The 19320-nt window shown below is 49.9% G+C and overlaps 1 protein-coding gene across 1 annotated transcript in view; it reads left to right on the top strand.

Annotated features, from left to right (window-relative positions):
• The window catches only part of WHRN (whirlin), a 90206-nt gene that overhangs the window by 25090 nt on the left and 45796 nt on the right, over positions 1–19320 (top strand). Inside the window, exons 2-3 of the mRNA XM_040237513.1 lie at positions 1909–2127; positions 9765–9890. Of these exons, the coding sequence (XP_040093447.1) occupies positions 1909–2127; positions 9765–9890 (345 nt within the window). The remainder of the gene's footprint in view (positions 1–1908; positions 2128–9764; positions 9891–19320) is intronic.

Genomic DNA, 19320 nt, shown 5'->3' with positions numbered 1-19320 from the left:
TAAAATCTATCACATTAAAATGCTTTGTAATGATTGTAAAATCTATCACATTAAAATGCTTTGTAATGATTGTAAATGTGATTTTAATGGCAGCATGAACTTACCCATGTGTAGGTTCTATCATTGGTACAAAATCCCAGGTTCTGGGGTGTGTTTGCTTGTTAATCCCAGTGCTGAATGACCACGTGCCAGAATAAAGGGCTTCATGTCAGTACAGGTGCATCATGGGAAAGCAGTATGGCTGCTCCCAGGGGGCAGAGTTTGGGTTCACCTCTCCCTGTGGTCCTTCTATCCCTGGCCTAGGAAGTGTCAAGTCAAGGTAGTATCTATAGTCAACATTAGTTGCAGTGGGAAAGGAATCCCTTACTAGCTGTGTGGGCAGATCGTTTCTCCTCCTTTACTTCAACTGAGTCATGGAATCCCTCCTCACCAAGATTGGATTCCATAAGGATTTCAGGAGATAAAGCACGTCAGGTATGCAGCAGAATGTCTCATACATACAGGCCTTTTATCATTGTTAAGCTACCATTATTGCTGTTGGTCAATCACTAAGTCATGTGTGACTCTTTGCAACTCCATGGACTGTAGCATGCCAGGCTTCCCTGTCCTTCACTATCTCCCAGAGCTTGCTCAAACTCATGTCCATTGTGTCGATGATGCCATCCAACCATCTCATCCTCTATTTCCTCTTCTCCTCTTGCCCTCAATCTTTCCCAGCATCAGGGTCTTTTCCAATGAGTCAACTCTTCACATCAGGTGGCCAAAGTATTGGAGCTTCAGCTTCAGCATCAGTGTAATGAACATTCAAGGTTGATTTCCTTTAGGGTTGACTGGTTTGATCTCCTTGCTGTCCAAGGGACTCTCAAGAGTCTTCTTCAACACCACAGTTTGAAAGCATCAATTCTTTAGCACTCAGCCTTCTTTATGGTTCAACTCTTACATCCATACATGACTACCAGAAAAACCATAACTCTGACTATATGCACTTTTGTTAGCAAAGTGATGTCTCTGCTTTTGAACTCTCTGTCTAGGTTTGTCATAGCTTTTCTTCCAAGGAGCAAGTATCTTTTAATTTTATGGCTGCAATTACCATCCACAGTGATTTTGGAGCCCAAGAAAATAAAATCTGCCACTGTTTCCATTTTTTTCCCCTTCTATTTGCCATAAAGTGATGGCCATTATTATCAGTACTTTTATCTCTTAACTCTCTATTGGGGTCGTCGAGGTCTTCCCCAGTTTCCGTAAGGGCTCGCGGGTTCAGCATATGGTTGTGCTAGTGGCTAAGATTTGTTACAGCAAAAGGGTACACAGCACAGCGAGCGTGAAGAACGGCACACAGGGCTGAATGGCAGGAAGCCAGGCACACGCTCCCATGCCCTCTCCCTCTGCAGTCACGCAGGGCGGCCTTGATTCCCCCGGCAGTGAGTCGCAACAACACGTGTGTAATGTCTTCCAGGGACGCTCTTTAGAGACTCACACCAGGGGGCTTTGATGTGGGGGCTGGTCATGTAGGCACCTCTGCCTGTACCCATATTCCAGACCACTACGTTGTTTGCACAAATAGTCCCGGCACGGAGAGCCTCCCATACCAAGTAAGGAATGGTGGGAGCATTCAGATTCCATGTTCCCAGAGGTCAGCCCAGCAGGCCTTCGGAAAGACGCTCCATTAACTCTTCCGCAAAGATTTGCCGAGAGGTCCTATTTCTTGTGTTTGGACCACTTCAAGGTGAGGGGTGGGGTGGGGTGGGACAGATGTCCTCATTTCCATAGGACAAAACTGAGGGCTGGGAAAGGGAAGAGACGTAGGGGCTGGCTGCCTCCTCCGTGTGCAGGGTCCTAAGAGGAAGCAAGTTCTGGACAATCTCTCACCATCCCCTTTCCTGCTAACAGGTATCTCTCTCTCTCTAGGCTCTCAAGGGCTCCAAGAAGCTGGTGCTGTCAGTGTACTCAGCGGGGCGCATCCCTGGTGGCTACGTCACCAACCACATCTACACCTGGGTGGATCCCCAGGGCCGCAGCATCTCCCCACCTTCAGGCCTGCCCCAGCCCCACGGCAGCGCCCTGCGGCAGCATGAGGGTGACCGGAGGAGCACCCTACGCCTCCTGCAAGGCGGGGATGAGAAAAAGGTGAGCCTCCTGGCCTTGGCCTCACAGGGCCTCCTGGAGATGGAGGGCTGGTGGGAGCTGGGGTTGGGGAGCTGGCCACTGAGATGCCATTCTCCTTGCCAAACCCAGAACAGGGAAACTTCTTAGAGCCTGGAAGAAAGGCCTTGGTTTTGTAGGGGCTCTGGTCTTCATCTCCCTCAATTCCTTTGTTGTTATTGTTCAGTTGCTCAGTTGTGTCCAACTCTTTGTGACTCCATGGACTGCAGCACGCCAGGTTTCCCCTGTCCTCCACCATCTCCCGGAGTTTGCTCAAATTCATGTCCATTGAGTCAGTTATGCCATCCCACCATCTCATCCTTTGTTGTCCCCTTCTCCTCCTGCCTTCAATCTTTCCCAGCATCAGGGTCTTTTCTAATGAGTCAGCTCTTCGCATCAAGTGGCCAAAGTATTGGAGTTTCAGCTTCAGCATCAGTCCTTCCAATGTATATTCAGGGTTGATTTCCTTTAGGGTTAACTGGTTGGATCTCCTTGCAGTCCAAGGGACTCTCACAAGTCCCGCACCACAGTTGGAAAGCATCAGCTCTCCATGGCAGAGTAGAGGTGACCCTCTAGGCTTGGGGGGCCGCTCTGTTCTCCCTCTGCCCTCTTCTGTGATATTGCCCCTATGGCTGAAGCCTAGTCTTCATGTAGCCCCGAGAGTGGACAGAAGAGGACGCTGGAAGTGGAAGAGAGGACGTTCAGATGATTTACACTAGCGATGGTTTGACTCCTCAGTGCCCCAGATCCAGGCGCGTGGCCACATGCAGCTGCCAGGACTCCAAGCCTCACGGGGCACCTTTTGCTGTGTGGGTCTCAGGTTGTAAGGAATGAGAACTGGTCCTGGTCACCTTCCACAAAGTCAGAATTGGCTGGCAGTGTGTGGGCAGGCCCAGAACTGAAGCTGAGGAACTCAGGATGCAGCCCCCAGAAAGAAAGGGGTCCCCATGCTTTCCGTTCTCTGCGTGCTTTTGCTGAAGATTCGTGTATCGGGGAGGGAGCACCTGATTGGCTGGCAGGGAGGTGCCTTTGATTGACAGAAACACCAGTACTGTGGCTGGTGGGGGATGGGTTGTAGCCCAAAGCACCATGGGATGCTGTAACCCAAAGAAGAGGGCAGGGGCCTCAATGCCCCCTACAGAACCTTCCTTCCCCAAGACCATGATTGTTTCTTTAATAAAATTGAGAAAGGACTGAGAGATGGTCCCCCGTGATTTTTAAGGTTAATTCGGGGTGCTGTTTGCATTGCACCCTTTCGTTGCCCCTGGGACCAAGGAAGTCCTTCCTGTAAGCAACTCTCTAATGTTTTAAGACCTTGACACAGCCTGGGGCTCTGAGCCAAGCGCCTTCCCTCTGGAGACTCTTTCTTAGCTCTCCTTTCCTGTCGATAAGACCATAACATTTATTTAATGTGTTTTGTGTTCTTTGCTCAAATATCAGTATGCTGGATCCAGCAGAGGTGGCGGGGGTTTCTGCCGGCAGAGAGGCAGCGGGGTAGCCAGTTAGTGTGCACCACCAGCGCCTGCCTGGGCTTCTTCAAGGGGGCCAGGGCTGGTTGGCCGCAGAAAGGAGCTCGTGCCCGCCTGCCCGCCAGGCGCTGTTGTTCTCTGGATGTCTCGAGAAAGTGGCACAGCCTGTGGCACTGAGTCATTTTCAAGGCCAGCCTTCCAGGGCTGGGCAGAGAACTTCTTGTATCTATTTCTCAAGGCTTCTCTCTGGAGCACATGATCTTAGGGTAGTAATTATGATCAGGGGAGAGCTCGCCATGTGCTGGCTTGTGCTTACAGCATCTTCCTGAATCCTTGTGGTTGCTCTATGGGGTAGGTGTCGTTAGCAACATTTTGGAGATGCAGAATCCAAGACTCAGGTGCCGCGGCAACTAGGATCCATTGAGTGAGTCAGCCCATGCTTAGTGAGCACCTGTGGTATACCTGGTGCTGTCCTGGGAGGTGGGAATGGAGAAATGGACAGGAGACAAGAAGCCCTGCCCTGGGGAAGCTACTGGTGAGTTTGGAGGTCATAGGAGGAATGAGACGATAGTCCAGAAATGGGCATATGTGAACAAGATAATTAAGATGGTGAGGCTTGATGGAAGGAAATAAAATCAGGAAGGGTGATGGAGAGTGATGGGGAGGGAGCCCCTGTTTCAGATGAGGTGGGCTGGGAGGGTCTCTCTGAGGAGGTGACTTCTGAGCTGAGACCCAGAGGAAGATGGAGCTGCTGTGTATCATTCTGAGTGCTGAAAATGCCAGGCGGCTAGGACAGCCTGTGCAAAGGCCCTGAGGTGGGAGTAAATGTGGCATCTTCAAGGCTTAGAGAAAAGGACCCTGGCACTGGAATTGAATGGGTGGGAAGGTTGGGAGGATGTGAGGTGCCCTGTGGGTGTCTTGGAGTAACTGATATAGGAATGTAGAAGGCAGAAGCGCTTCCCAGGTGGCACTAGAGGCCAGTGCAGGAGATGCAAGCATCGTGGGTTTGATCCCTGTGTCGGGAAGATCCCCTGAAGGAGGAAATGGCAACCTACTCCAATATTCTTATTGGGAGAAGAGGAGCCTGGCAGACTATAGTCCACAGGGTTGCAAAGAGTCGAACACAACTGAGGTGACTGAGCGTGCACAAATGCGTGTGTGCAGAAGGCAGAAGCTGAGACAATCAGGCTCCAGCAGGAACACAGATAGTTCGGGAGGCAGGAAATGCCCTGACCCACACCAGAGCAGCTTCTCCATTGCCCTGTTCCTCCTCCTGCTGGTCCAGTGTGGAGCCCCTGTCTTCCCACTGAGGACGGGCATAGGGGAAATGTCTCCGGAGCCCTCACTTTTGGCTCCTTGGCCCAATTCTCTTCTCTCCAGCGGCCTGGTCTCATCCAGTATTCCAAATAGCCACCCCAGACTCTGGACTTCCCATGCCAAACTTCAAAAAGCCTAACCTCAACCCAAGTGGGGACACACCTCCTAGGCAAATGAGTTCTCAGGGCAACAGTGATGTAAAAATCACCGGTAGTGACATTATCCTTGAACGCCGCTCAACTGTCCACCGAAGCTAGTTCTGATTTTGCAGCCCTTGCTAGTAAGGATCTTCACTACACTGGAGTGTGAGAACCAGCCCAGAGGCTGCAGGAAGGAACAGAAGGGAAGAGCACAGGTAACTCCTGTGAGAGTCAGGCCTGTCTGCTCTCAAGTCACGGTCACATGCTCAGAGGTGAATAGGGTGCAGAGTTGTTCATCATTCCAGCTTCCCATTCTGTGCTGACCCCTAGTCTCTATAGTACAGATGTAGTCTCTGTATAAAAAAACCTAGGACAGATCTGTTGTGGGGGTTAAACGGGATCATGTCAGCATGACAGGATCATGTCAGCATGACAGGAAGAGTAAGACACTGGATCCAGACCGCCTGGCTTCAAATCCTAACCCCACCACTTGCCAGCTGTGTGACCTTGGAGAAGTTACATAACCTCTCTGAGCCTTAACCTCCTCTTCTATAAAATGGAGACAATGGCAGGGCCTCTTCTCCCCACCACTGGTGCACTCACAGTGCCTGAATCAGGGCCTGGCACAGTGTACATGCTTCACTTCAGTTCAGTTCAGTCGCTCAGTTGTGTCCGACTCTTTGCGACCCCATGGACTGCAGTACGCCAGGCCTCCCTGTCCATCACCAACTCCCAGAGTCCACCCAAACCCATGATCATTGAGTCGGTGATGCCATCCAACCACCTCATCCCTGTTGCCCTCTTCTCCTCCTGCCCTCAATCTTTCCCAGCAGCAGGGTCTTTTCAAATGAGTCAGCTCTTCGCATCAGGTGGCCAAAGTATTGGAGATTCAGCTTCAACATCAGTCCTTCCAATGAACACCCAGGACTGATCTCCTTTAGGATGAACTGGTTGGATCTCCTTGCAGTCCAAGGGACTCTCAAGAGTCTTTTCCAACACCACAGTTCAAAAGCATCAATTCTTTGGCACTCAGCTTTCTTCACAGTCCAACTCTCACATCCATACATGACTGCTGGAAAAACCATAGCCTTGACTAGTCAGAAGTATTAATTGCATGAGTGACTGTTTTAAAATGCAGGACTCAAATGTCCCCTACTGCCCACCCCTGACCAGGGTCACTGAGCCAGGGTCCCAATCTGGGCTAAGCAGGAAGATCCTCTGAAGCAGCAGCAGCTGTTCCCTCCCCCAAGCTCATGCCTTCAGCAACTGCAGAGACAAGGTGGGACCCGCCTCTTTGGTTCAGGCTGGGAACCAGCTGGGTATGGAAGGAGAGGAGGGCTTGGAACTGGGTCTGAAGTCCGTATAAAGAAAACCTACAGTGCTCCTCCCGTGTTTCTCCTTTACCACTCACGGTGCTCTGACACCAGATGTGTGCAGGTTTTTTCCACCAAGGAATTCTCTGGGACACCAGCTGGGTGTCATAATTTAACTCAGTTCTGGCATGCCCTTCCTGGAGACAGCGTCCAGTCGCTCGGGTTAAGGATTCAGTCGGACGGAACAGCCCCCCCCCCGCCCCACTCCAGATGCCAGTGGCCAGTTCCGTTTGTCACCTGTGCTTCTGACCAATTGGCAAGATACAGATGGACGTCCAGACGGAAGGGATGCGTAGGGCAGGGTATGTGGGAGGGTTTCAGAGCTTCCATGTCCCTTCTGGACGTACCACACTCCCCGTACCTCCACCTGTTCATTGAGCCGGAAGCTCTCTGAACCCCATACAGTTGGGATTTTTATGGAGCCTTCATCATATAGGCATGACCAGTTATTAACTCCATTTCCAGCGCTTCTTCCATCTCTGGAGAGTGGGGAAGGTAGAGTTTCCAGCAGGTAATTGAAGCAGATGGGGGTGGTGTTGAAAATTCCAAGCTTCTGATCATGGCTGGGTCTTTCTGGTGACCAGATGCCTTCCAGGCGCCCAGTCAGAGTTGCCTTATGAGAACAAAAGATGCTCCTAGTGGTCTTATCACTTAGGAATCTACAAAGTTTCTGGAGCTTATTGCCAGGAAGGAGGACAAAGACAAAAAATATATATTTCTTAGTATAAATCACAGTATCACCCCTGGTTTCAGAACTCCCTGACTGTCTGACCTTGGGTGAGTCACCTGACCTTGGGTGAGTCACTTAAGCTTCCCTAGCCGTGATTTGGAGGTGATCACAGGAGCCACAGGGGGCTGTTTCAAGAATCAATAAATCATGTGCACAGAGGATGGTGCCTGGGACACAGTAATTCACGGCAGCAACAACCATCATTTATCCATCACTGCCTACCTGCTAGGTATACCTTTCATATCTTTTTCTCGCCCCCAAATATTAATGGATGTCATCTCCCGGGGCTGTTCACATTGCTTCCTTGGGGTCCTAAGCAGGGCGGGGGGGTGGTGGGGGCGGGAAGAAGGATGGCAGTGTCTGCCCCAGCTAGGCTGTGTGGCTCTCATTTCACTAACGGGGAAACTGAAGATCAGAAAAGCAATGGGCCTTGCCCCAGAGTTGCCCAGGAGTAAAGGGCAGAACTAGGATGTGAACTCAGTCCTCTGGGAGGCAATGCGGTGAGCTGGTTAAACGGTTGGGCTCTGCCAGCTGCCAGCTCTTTGATCTTGGCCAGGCCATTTCACCTCTCCAGCCTCAGTCTCCTTATCTGGAAACGGGATGATAAGAGAAACCGCAGAAGAGGAAAGAGAACTAAAGGAGGTAAGGCATGTGAAGTGCTGAGTAGGGATTCAGGAAAGACGCAGTACATTCAGGAACCAGTTGGTTTCATGCGTTATCATTTTTATATTCTTATTATTGGCCTGCATGGTCTTCTTTTCACTGTGCCAGGCTGCCTCTCACATAGTGAGTGCCCCTTCCCTTAGATGAGTTTGTTTCCTGCCAAGCGCGGGTGGGGTTGCCAGCAGGTGATTGAAGCAGACACCCTGCTGTGGGCAGGTCTGTTATTACAGCCCTGTGATGAAGACTCCGTCTTATTCCCATGTAAAGGATTTATGGGGAAGTGACTGGCAAGCCGTGGGGTTTGTTTTCATCTTTAGTATTCAAAGGGGGAACACAGCCATCCATGTGCCCCCGGGTTCCTTTCTGCTCTCTCCCCCCACAATCTTCGTGGTCAGTTTGGACTTGAGTCTGTCTTCTCCAGGACCTCCCCCCGACCAGTAGGGGACTGGCTATGTGACCCTGGGCAAGTTCCTTCCCCCCTGATCTCCAGAGCAGGGGATTGAAGAATGAAGGGAGGTAACAGATGTAAGGGACGCCTGATGGGTGCAGAGCCCCTGATAACAGTCAGGTGAATGACTTTTCGGAAAGAGATAGCCAGCTGAAGGGCTTCCCTAACTGACTCCATGACATTCGCCCTCCCCGATGCCTGCCGTGACCTCCGCCTCCTGTGAGTGGTCACACTGTGCTCTCTTTGGGTCCCTTACATGCCACTGGGTCTTAACTTATTTGGGGGTGTTTTCTGTCCTTTTGGGGGGTAGGTTTTCAGCTGTTCTGCTTCTCCAGTGGCTCAGACAGTAAAGAATATGCCTGCAATGTGGGAGACCTGGGTTCGATCCCTGGGTCAGGAAGATTCCCTAGAGAAGGGAATAGCAACCCCCTCCAGTATTCCTGCCTGGAGCATCCCATGGACAGCGGAGCCTGGCAGGGTACAGTCCATGGGGTTGCAAAGAGTCAGACATGACTGAGCAACTAGCACTTTCAACTGTTTGGCCACTTCCTTTTGTAAGTGGCCAAGCACACCAGACTCCCTCTTGGATACTGAGGCTTCTGTGCCAGCCTCTTGCCAAACCCCCCTCAGCCTCCCCCACCACCCCCAGCACTTCCTGCTCCAGCCACCATGCCTCCCTTCTCCGGTTCTTCGTGAAGGATGTCACTTCTCCAGGAAGCTCCCCTGCCATTCAACACCCCCATCTCCAGGCAGGGCCATTGCTCCTTGTCTGCACCCACATGGCCCCCAGGTCGCCCCGTCCAGCTCTGATCTGGTCTCTCTGCCCCTCAGGACTCAGCGCCCTTGGGGGCAGACCCGTGTCTGTGTCATCTCCACATCCCTGGCCTGGCACTGGGTCTGCACTCGGTGGGCACTCCCCGTGTTTGTGAAATGAAGGGCTGCTGAAGCGACACTGCCGTGGCCTGGGAGGACGGGTGGCAGAGCAGGGTACCCCCAGGGAGGCAGGCCCCTAGCAGGCGGGGCACCCTGGGGGTGGATTGTGGACTCAGCCTGGATCTTCAGATCAGAGAACAAGAGGTGGGGGAGCTGGCTGGAGGCCTTGGGCCTGACAGGCACTCCTTGACCGAAGGGTGTGAAGTCAAGGGCGGCCAGTGGGGGCTGAGAGAGGCCGTGGCCCCCGTGGTGTGAGGGAAACATGAAAACTTGGGGTGTCAATACCGGGGGGTCCCTAGAGGTCATTTCCTCAGGGCCTTCCCTTTACTTCACTTTGCCTGTGACCCAGGAAGGGAGAGGGACTTCCCCACGTCACTCAGTGAGTCGGGGGCAGAGATGGGGCAGAAACCAGAACGTTCCAGGACACCTTGCAAGCCCGAGTAGGTGTGCCTGTCAGAGTACGGGAGGGGGCTCTTCAGGCCGCCGCCCTCGCGCCGAAGTTCCCAGTGCTCTCCAGGCCCTCCGACGCTGTCTCCTCTCCCTCCGCAGGTGAACCTGGTGCTGGGGGACGGCCGGTCCCTGGGCCTCACCATCCGCGGGGGAGCGGAGTACGGCCTGGGCATTTACGTCACCGGAGTGGACCCAGGCTCTGAAGCAGAGAGCAGCGGGCTCAAGGTGAGAGACCCCTGACTCCAGGGAGAGGGGTGAGGCGCCGCACTGCAGGCCTGGGAGAGAGGGAGGGAAGGTTCCTATGTGTGGAACTCTGGGCCGCTGATTGCAATGGGACGTCCGGGAGAGCGGTCAGCACCCCGCCTCAAGGACCTGTCCCAGCCGGGAGCCCTCCCCTGGCTCCACGACTCTCCTTCACAGCTCACAGCTCAGGACACCTCACCCCCCTGCTTCCAGCCCCGAGTTCTCCTAGTGATCCTCCCACAGGGCACCCTCCTACACACTGAGGGCAGCGGGCCAGCTGAGCTCTTTGAGACTGCTGTTTTGCAAACATCAGTGATGGCCCTGACTTCAGGGTTTATTGTGGCACCTGGAGAGGGAAGAGGAGAGGCAGCTGTGGGCTGGGATGGGGTTGCATCGGGCAGCTTCAGGGCTGGCATTCAATCCAGAGCAACCAACAGTTAGCTCTCGTCTTGAAGAGGGCCAGCTGCGTGCCCGGCATTCATCCTTGATGTCACACATATCATTTCCCTGAACCATATCCTGCCCTGTGGGGTGGGATGCTCTTATCCACATTGTCCAGTTGGGGAAACTGAGGCTGTAGAGGTTAAACTGACTTGTCCAAGGTCATGCAGCTGATGGCATGCAGAGCAGGGTTTGAGCCCAGCAGCCTTAGCTCCAAAGCCCATGGGCTTAACCGCTACACTGTATCCCCCTCTGGGAAGCGTCAGGAACTGCCCCAGGGCTTCGGGGGGGGGGGTGCTGAGGCAGAGACTGTGTTTCACTGGACCCCAGACCTAGATCCCTTAGATAAACAGCAGCGTGCTTTGCGGCTAAATCCTGTGGCCAGGGGTGCTGCGGCGGCAGTGACCCTGAGGACGGGTGGCATTTGAGCCAAGTCCGGTGGACGAGGTTGCTGTGCGTGAAGGGGCTGCACTGCGGGGCTTTCTGGCTGAAGGAGCCATATGGTTTGACCATGTGTGACCCGATGGGTGACTAGCCACGTGTGAGGCTGGGGAAGAAGGCAGGAGATGAGATTGTGTCTTCGTAACAGAGGGCCTGAGTGCTCTACTGACCCGGGGAAGCTGGTTCTCCATGTGGATGAGAAGAAGGGTCATGGCGGGTCAGAGTGGGGGTCAGGAGACTGCCCCCACCCCCTCCACCGTGACGTGGCTCGGGGGGATTCTCTTAGGAAACAACACGATGAGACCAGCTCTGCGTCTGGAGTCCGGGTCCCAGCGTTGCTGCTCTTGTTGTCATAGCCTGTGACCTTGGAGAATCCCTCCACCTCAGTTCCCCTTCCCCTTCCCAGATAATAATAATATACAGCATCTCTTTCTCAGGAAAAAATGAGGAATACACTCGATGGCATTAATGATAAAGGTTAAAATTATTGTGTGTCTGTGTTACGGACTGAATGTGTTCCTCCCAAAATCATACCTTGAAACTCTAACTCCCAAAGTGATGATACTAGAAGGTGAGGTCTTTGGAAGGTGATTAGGTTATAAAGGTGTAGCCCCATGGATGGATTTAGAGTAGCATTGACATATATATGCTGCTGCTGCTGCTGCTAAGTCGCTTCAGTCGTGTCCGACTCTGTGCGACCCCATAGATGGCAGCCCACCAGACTCCCCCATCCCTGGGATTCTCCAGGCAAGAACACTGGAGTGGGTTGCCATTTCCTTCTCCAATGCAGGAAAGTAAAAAGTGAAAGTGAAGCCGCTCAGTCATGTCTAACTCTTAGCAACCCCCATGAATTGCAGCCTACCAGGCTTCTCCGTCTATGGGATTTTCCAGGCAAGAGCACTGGAGTGAGGTGCCATTGCCTTCTCCCATATATATGCTACCAGACCTAAAATGCAGAGACATTACTTTGCCGACAAAGGTCCATCTCATCAAAGCTATGGTTTTTCGAGTAGTCATGTATGGATGTGAGAGTTGGACCATAAAGAAAGCTGAGCACAGAAGAATTGATGCTTTTGAACTGTGGTGTTGGAGAAGACTAAACTGAACCGATGTGTAAAACAGATAGCTAGTGGGAAGCTGCTGTATAGCACAGGAAACGGCTTGGTGCTTTGTGATGACCTAGAAGGGTGGGAAGCAGGTGAGTGGGAAGCAGGTTCAGAGGGAGGGATATATGTATACATATAGTTGATTCATGTTGTACAACAAAACTAACACAACAGTAACAAAGCAGTTATTTGTTGCTGTTGTTCGGTAGCTAAGTTGTGTCTGACTCTTTGTGACCCCATGGACTGCAGCACACCAGGCTTCCCTGTCCTTCACTATCTCCCGGAGCTTGCTCAAACTCATGCCCATTGAGTCAGTAATGCCCGCCAACCATCTCATCCTCTGTCACCTCCTTCTCCTCCTGCCCTCAGTCTTTCCCAGCATCAGGGTCTTTTCCAATGAGTCAGCTCTTCCCATCAGGTGGCCAAAGTATTGGAGCTTCAGCTTCAGCATCAATCCTTCCAGTGAATATTCAGGACTGATTTCCTTTAGGATTGACTGGTTTGCTCTCCTTGCGGTCCAAGGGACTCTCAAGAGTCTTCTCCAACACCACAGTTCGAAAGCATCAATTCTTCAGCACTCAGCCTTCTTTATGGTCCACTCCTCACATCCTTTACGTGACTACCATAGCTTTGACTAAACAGACCTTTGTCAACAAAGTGATGTCTTTGCTTCTGAATATGCCGTCTAGGTTTGTCATAGCTTTTCTTCCAAGGAGCAAGCGTCTTTTAGTTTCGTGGTTGCAGTCACCATCTTTGGGCCTTGGTTTCCCAGCCTGGGCCGTGAGCAGTTGAACAGTTGGGCAGGCAGATCTCTGGAACTATCTCTGGCTGGAGAGCACCAGCGGGTGCCCAGGCACAGGACCATGATCTATTCTCCTTCACCTGCAGGCTCCAGTACCCACAGAGAGATGCCAAAGTAGGTGACCTGCTGGCAGATCCTTTGGCAGGCAGGAAGAAGTAGGCATTAATGCAGGAAGTGGGGATTCCTGGCTGCCCCTCCTTCCCTTCCTTCCATGTGATCAGTGCATATATACTGAGGACTCCTGCATGCCAGACACTGTACTTGCCCTGTGGCTTCTGAGCTGAGAAAGACAGACACAGTCCCTGCCCTCCAAGAGCTTGTTTTCTAGTGGGAAGACAAGGGGGAGGGGGAATAAGTTTCACGACTATGTATTTAATTGCAATAAATACCAAGATGTGATAAATAACAAGATGGCAAAGCACATGGAACTCTGAGTGTCTGGAGATAGATATCCAGGAAGACTTCCTGGAGAAAGAAACATTTCAGTGGAAATTTGAAGGGACAAAGATGAATTATGTGAAGGAGAAAGGAGAATTTGGGGCAGAAAGGACACCTAACACTGAGTCTCTGAAGCAGAAAGAAGTGTTCTAGGATGCAAAGGAAGACTGGTGTTGGCTGAATGCAGAAAGCCAGGCGGGGAGAAGGTGCCAGACCATGCTGAGGAGGCAGATAGCCAGATCACACAGGTCATATAATGCACACAAGACTCTGCAGCCGTAAAAAGATGATGCTCGAGATCTTCAGTTATTACTATGGAAGGATGTCCGCAGTGTGTTATTCGATGGAAAACAGGCTGCCAAACCACGTGTCTATAGGATCTCATGCATATTGTATACGTATGCAAAAGCATATCCAGAGAACCATCTACAGCGGCACACACCAAGATGTCAACAGTGGTTATCCTGAGGTGATAAGATTATGGATGATTTTCATTTTATTCTTTACATCCTTATACAGTGTCTGAATGGAGTAAATGCTACTTTTATAATCATGGAAGCAACAACAAGAACATGATTTCCGTTTTGAAACAAGGCAGAAGAAAAATATCCTGTAGAAGTTTTTCAGTTACTCTAGTCTGCTTCTCAGTTGCAGGTAATCAGAAGCTTTATTTGCTCCTAAAATGCCTCCCTTCAGTGAAGGCCCTTCCATCCCCACTGTAGTAAAACATTTTATCAGTATGTTCCCTGCCACTATTGGACTTTCCCCTCCCAGGGCCCTCACATATGCTAACACCTGCCTACACTCACTCGAGCATCCAGGACTGATTAATTCTGTTTTATTGCCAGTGCACTTTCCATGTAATTAAGCATATTGAAATGGAATAAAGGGGCTTGGCTGTGTGGGTGGTGGAGCCAAGAACAAACTTTATTTGTAAATAGGGCTCCTTGCCACCGTGCAGAGCTTTCCTGGGGCAATAGCGCACCTGGGGCGATAGTGCCTGGCTTCCAGCCGCTCCCTTTGCTCCTGAAGGGCCCTGTGAGTCCGGCAAACACTGCTGGGAGGAGAGCTCAGAGGAGGAGGCCCTGCACTTGCCAGCCTTCACCCAGGGAGTGGCTGCCTGGGACTTGGAACTGTCCCACCCTCCCGGCAGGGGTGACTCCTGCCTCAGCATTTACCTTAGGCCTCTCTTATGCCTTGACACCTGCCCCCAGCAAACCCCACCAGAGATGGGACCATAAAACCTTGTTTGTTCCTTTAAGGACAGCCAGAATTGACTGGCATTTAATAATAATAAAGCCATTTATTAACCAGTTATTATGAACCAGGCATTGTGCTAAACACTTTAGATACACGCTTATTTAATCCTCCCAGTAGCCCTTTGGTGGGCATTAATAGACGGCATTTAATAAGTGGACACTTCATAGATGCGTCACTGGGGCTCAGAGAGGCGTAGTACTTTGCCTGGGCTCACACAGGGGTCCAGCCCTAGCACTTCAGGCCCTCTAAAAGCCATGGACTTTGTTCCACCACCTCCCTAGGACCCTGTATTGGTCAACTATCAAAAGAATGCAGAAAGAGGAAACAGAGGCCGTTTAGTCTTCTTATGAATCACTGAGCTTCTGAAGCCCAGGGTGCTTGTCCCTTATCCTGCCAGGCTCCATGGCCTTCACCCTTGAGGTCATCCCAGGGTGGAAGACCCATTTGGTTTCTGCCAACGGGAGCCAGGCTTCCATCCTGGCTGAGGTTTTGGGGGGCGGGGCAGAAGCTCTGTTCCCATGAATGCTGCACTCTTGGGGTCACCACTGTGCCGCTTGCGGCCTTGGGACTGGCCAGGGGCCATCTGCTGCTGATTGGGCGTCTCGGTGACGATGGGGAGGGACCACTCTCTGCAGATCTGTCCTGTGCGCTGTGTGCCAGCTGGGTTGGGCTGACCTCTCTGTGGACTGGCTTTTACCAGGGTCTGTTCTGCTGACTGGTCCTCTCTGGCCTGAGCCTGAGATGGCATCCTTCATGAAGCACTCACCCAGGAGCTGGTGATCTCCACGTGTCAGCTGTGGCCCTCACTGCAGCTCTGTGAGATAGGAACTTAGAATCCTACCATAATGTGGGCTTATTTATAATGGCCTTCCAGGTGGCTCATGGGTAGAGAACTCACCTGCCTAAGCAGGAGACGCAGGAGGCCCGGGTTCGATCCCTGGGTCTGGAAGATCCCCTGGAGGAGGAAGTGGCAACCCACTCCAGTGTTCTTGCTTGGGAAATTCCACAGACAGAGGAGGCTGGCAGGCTACAGTCCATGGGGTCACAGACAGTCAGACGTGACTGAACGGCTGAGCACATAGACAGCAGTGACTGTCTCTCCTCTGAGATCCCAGCATCGTGGAGCAGAGACCGCGTGTTCTTACATGTTGTCCAGACAGTGCCCGGCACACGGTGGATGTCTTGAATGAAGGAGAGAGTGGCTACAGCTGTGGCAGGCCCCAAGCCAGGTCTTTTTGACTCCAAAGCTCCAGTCTTGACCACTGCTTCATGGTGCATCCTGGTCTGAACACAGCACAGAGCTGGACTTCTGTTGAGGAATGACTCCTGCTAAGAGGCATTAGTGGTTTTTATAACCGCCTGAGATGGACCTGAGCAGTCAGACCCTTTCCTTTAGAGACATGTGCCTCCATGATGAAAAAGCTGAATAGCACCATGGCCCACAGAGAGGTTTGCTCATCAAAGGTACTGATGGACATTCAGGTCCCTGATGGAGGGTAGGTGGTGGCAGGAACCCATCTATATGCATAGATATCAGCCTCCAAGCTTCCCATTTCCCACCTGGGGAGACTGAAGACCAGAGGGAGGGGAAGGACTGGCTGAGGATCACGGAGAAGGAGATTCAGGCGTCTGAATCCCCAGCACAGAGCCCTGGACAGAGCCTCTTCATCATCAGGCAGCTCGACTTTGCCTGCTGACTCTGTCTCCATGAGTCCCTGAAACAGTCCTGCTGGGAGAGAATGAGCCTGGCATACTCTCCAAGGATGCAGCCTGTGTATTCTCAGTGGGGAAAAAGGGTGTGGCTGCTACATAATACTTGTTTAGTAAAGATATTTTTAAAGTATTTTTATTTGTGATTATGACTGATTTTATAGCAGTCATAATGAAGATGACAAAAATTACCTCTTAATATTTCTAACAATAAGAAAAAACCTTAGATAATAAGGGTGTGTTACAAGCAACTCTCTGCCTGTAAATTTTACAACTTAGATGAATGAACTAATTTCTTGAAAGATATAAACTGCTAACACTTAAGAAAGAAAAATAGATAACCTGAAAATTTTATATGTGTGTCAAAGAAACTGAATTTGTAGTTAAAAGCCATCTGAAAAAGGAAAACTCAAGCCTAGATGCTTTCACTAATGATCTCTTGCAAATAGTTAAGGAAGAACTATTACGCAATCTCTCTCTGAAAATAAAAAGTGAAGGAATACTTCCCAACTCATTTTATGAAACCAGTATAACAGCAAGAACAAACACATTTCAGGAAAATTACAGATCACTTTTCTTCATGAACTTAGATGTGAAAACCCCCAGCGAAATTTAACAACCCCAACAATCTATTAAAAATATATATACCATGGCCAAATGAGTTTTATCCGAGGAACGCAAGGCTAGTTCGACATTTGAAAATTAATGTTACTGAGAAAAACCATATAATCAGAAAAGGCATTTAACAATATTCAGTATCCACCATGCCCCTGGAGGAGGGCATGGCAACCCACTCCAGTATTCTTGCCTGGAGAATCCCCATGGACAGAGGAGCCTGGCGGGCTACAGTCCATGAGATCACAAACAGTTGGACACAACTGAGTGACTAAGCACAGCACAATATCCATTTATGATTTTTTAAAACTCTAATTAAATTAGAAGTCAAAAGGGACTTCCTTAACCTATTGAAGAGCATCTTTACAAAGCAATAGATAACATATTTAATGGTGAAAACTATACAGTTTCTTCCAAGATTGAAATAAGGCAAAAATATCTTCCCTCACCACTCTTATTCAGTATCCTACTAGAAGCTGTAGTCAGTGCAATAAGTCTATAGAAAGAAAGAAAAGGCATACAAATCTGAAAAGAAGAAATAAAACTCTATTTACAGAGACTGCTCGTCTGCATAGAAAATTCCAAAGAATCTACAAAAAAACTCCGAGAAATAATAAATTTAGCAAGATGGAGGGACACAAAGTTAGCATACACAATTCAGTTCAGTTCAGTTGCTCAGTCATGTCCGACTCTTTGCGACCCCATGAATCGCAGCACGCCAGGCCTCCCTGTCCATCACCAACTCTCGGAGTTCACTCAAACTCATGTTCATCGAGTCAGTGATGCCATCCAGCCATCTCATCCTCTGTCGTCCCCTTCTCCTCCTGCCTGCAATCCCTCCCAACATCAGTCTTTTCCAATGAGTCAACTCTTAGCATGAGGTGGCCAAAGTATTGGAGTTTCAGCTTCAACATCAGTCCTTCCAATGAACACCCAGGATTGATCTCCTTTAGGATGGACTGGTTGGACCTCCTTGCAGTCCAAGGGACTCTCAAGAGTCTTCTCCAACACCACAAGTCAGAAGCATCAATTCTTCAGCGCTCAGCTTTCTTCACAGTCCAACTCTCACATCCATACATGACCACTGGAAAAACCATAGCCTTGACTAGACAGACGTTTGTTGGCAAAGTAATGTCCCTGCTTTTCAATATGCTGTCTAGGTTGGTCATAACTTTCCTTCCAAGGAGTAAGCGTCTTTTAATTTCATGGCTGCAATCACCATCTGCAGTGATTTTGGAGCCTCCAAAAATAAAGTCTGACACTATTTCCACAAGTCATCTGCATTTCAATATGCTAGCAATGAACAACTGAAATTCAGCATCAATTTAAAAAAACACAGTTTAGGGTACAAATAAATAATAAAATATGTAGTTATTTGTATGCTGAAAACTCCAAAAAAAAAGACCTAAATAAATGGGTATATACTTTGTTCATGGATACAAAGACTCAGTATTATTACGATGCCAGGTCTCCCTCGTTTGAGCTTGACTCAACGCAACCCCAATTCCAATCCCAGCAGGAATGTTTATAGATATTTACACACTGACTGTAAATTTTGTACTGGAAAGGCAAAGAAACTAGAGGAGCTAAAATAATCCTGAAGCCGAAGAGCAGTTAGAGGACTTAGTACCCGATGTCAAGACGTACTATGAAACTACAATAAGCAAGAAGGTGCGGTGCTCATGAAAGGACGGCCGTGTAGACCGGTGGAACGGAGCAGAGCCTTCAGAAATAAACTGCATACTGAACCGATGACTGGCAACAGTGAAAAGGTGATTCAGTGGAGAAAGGAAGGACGGTTCTTTCAACATGGTGCTGGAATAGTTGGACATTTACACGCCAACAAATGAGCCTCAACCTCAACCTCACACCTTTTATGAAAATGAACTCAAAATACATCATAGCCCTAAAGGTAAAATAAACCGTGCACTGCTGCTACAGGAGTACATAGGAGAAAGTCTGTGGGGCCTCGCATTAGGCAAAGAGTTTTTAGATGAGACACCAAAAGCATGGCCCGTAAAAGACACAAATTGACAAAATGGTCTTTATGAAAGTTAAAAACGTTGCTCTGCAAAAGACACACTCTTAAGAGAAAGAAAAGACACACCACAGACTTGGAGAAGTCAGTCTTTTCTAATTACATTCCTGACAAAGGACTTGTATTGAGAATGTATAAAGAACTCTCAAAATGGGCAGAAGACCTGGGAAATGGTTTTGTATGGAAAACTGGTTGCATGTAGTGATGGACAGATGAATCTGTGCACTTGTCAAAACCCATAGAACTGTACACAGAGTAATGTTGCTATATATAAAATTTTTAAAAACTCAACCTGGTTGTTGGAGGATAGATGGAGTGCAGACTGAGACAAATGAAGACAAACGAATCTAACTGTATTACAAACGATTCCTGTAGCCACCCTGAAAGAGGGTGGAGAAGGAGGAAGCTGACCGAAGTGATTTTGAGAAACATCGTTTCAACTGATACTATAAGGCAAAGACAAGAAGAGCTGCCCTCAGACACTGTATTCCAGTTGGCAAATTTCTTTGCCTTGAAGGGGAATGGATTAGGAATTCTGAAACTACTTCATTTGTACAGGTT

This window comes from Oryx dammah, unplaced genomic scaffold, assembly GCF_014754425.2.
Source record: "Oryx dammah isolate SB20612 unplaced genomic scaffold, SCBI_Odam_1.1 HiC_scaffold_1, whole genome shotgun sequence".
Taxonomy (NCBI): domain Eukaryota; kingdom Metazoa; phylum Chordata; class Mammalia; order Artiodactyla; family Bovidae; genus Oryx; species Oryx dammah.
This window is presented reverse-complemented; position numbering and strand designations above follow the sequence as displayed.